Source organism: Egretta garzetta, unplaced genomic scaffold, assembly GCF_000687185.1.
Source record: "Egretta garzetta isolate BGI_Z169 unplaced genomic scaffold, ASM68718v1 scaffold19, whole genome shotgun sequence".
Classification (NCBI taxonomy): domain Eukaryota; kingdom Metazoa; phylum Chordata; class Aves; order Pelecaniformes; family Ardeidae; genus Egretta; species Egretta garzetta.
The window spans coordinates 1,830,054-1,830,431 of record NW_009260768.1 but is presented as its reverse complement, the minus strand read 5'-3'; the positions used below and the strand labels follow the sequence as shown (position 1 = coordinate 1,830,431).

Sequence of the window (378 nt, the reverse complement as noted above, 5' to 3'; positions counted from 1 at the left end):
CCCCCCCCCCCCCAACACCCCCCCCCCCGCCAGTCCGGGGGCATCACGGCCGTGGGGGACCCCCCCTCCCCTCCCGCGGGGCCCCTGCAACCCTTTTGTACGGGGTTTTATTTTGCTTTGGCAAGAGGCAGAAACACCCCAGTGGTGCCGCAGCCATCCCAGCCCCTAACGTCTTTTGGGATGTGCTCGCCAGCATCCCTGAAAGAGCACCGGGAAAGCTCACCCTATTTTTGGGCAAGTGCTCACCGTCCCCCATCCTCTCACTTAGGGCAGCGACAGCGAGTACGAGGTGGACCCCGGCCACCAGAAAGCCCACTCCTTCGTCAACCACTACATCAGCGACCCCACCTACTACAACTCGTGGCGGCGGCGGAGGAA

The 378-nt window shown here is 64.3% G+C and overlaps 1 protein-coding gene across 1 annotated transcript in view; it reads left to right on the top strand.

Moving 5' to 3' along the window:
* The window catches only part of LOC104132836 (protein sidekick-2), a gene marked incomplete at its 5' end in the record, with an annotated part of 22,723 nt that overhangs the window by 19,443 nt on the left and 2,902 nt on the right, over nt 1-378 (top strand). The window contains one exon of the mRNA XM_009646171.1: nt 269-377. Within this exon, the coding sequence (XP_009644466.1) occupies nt 269-377 (109 nt within the window). The remainder of the gene's footprint in view (nt 1-268; nt 378) is intronic.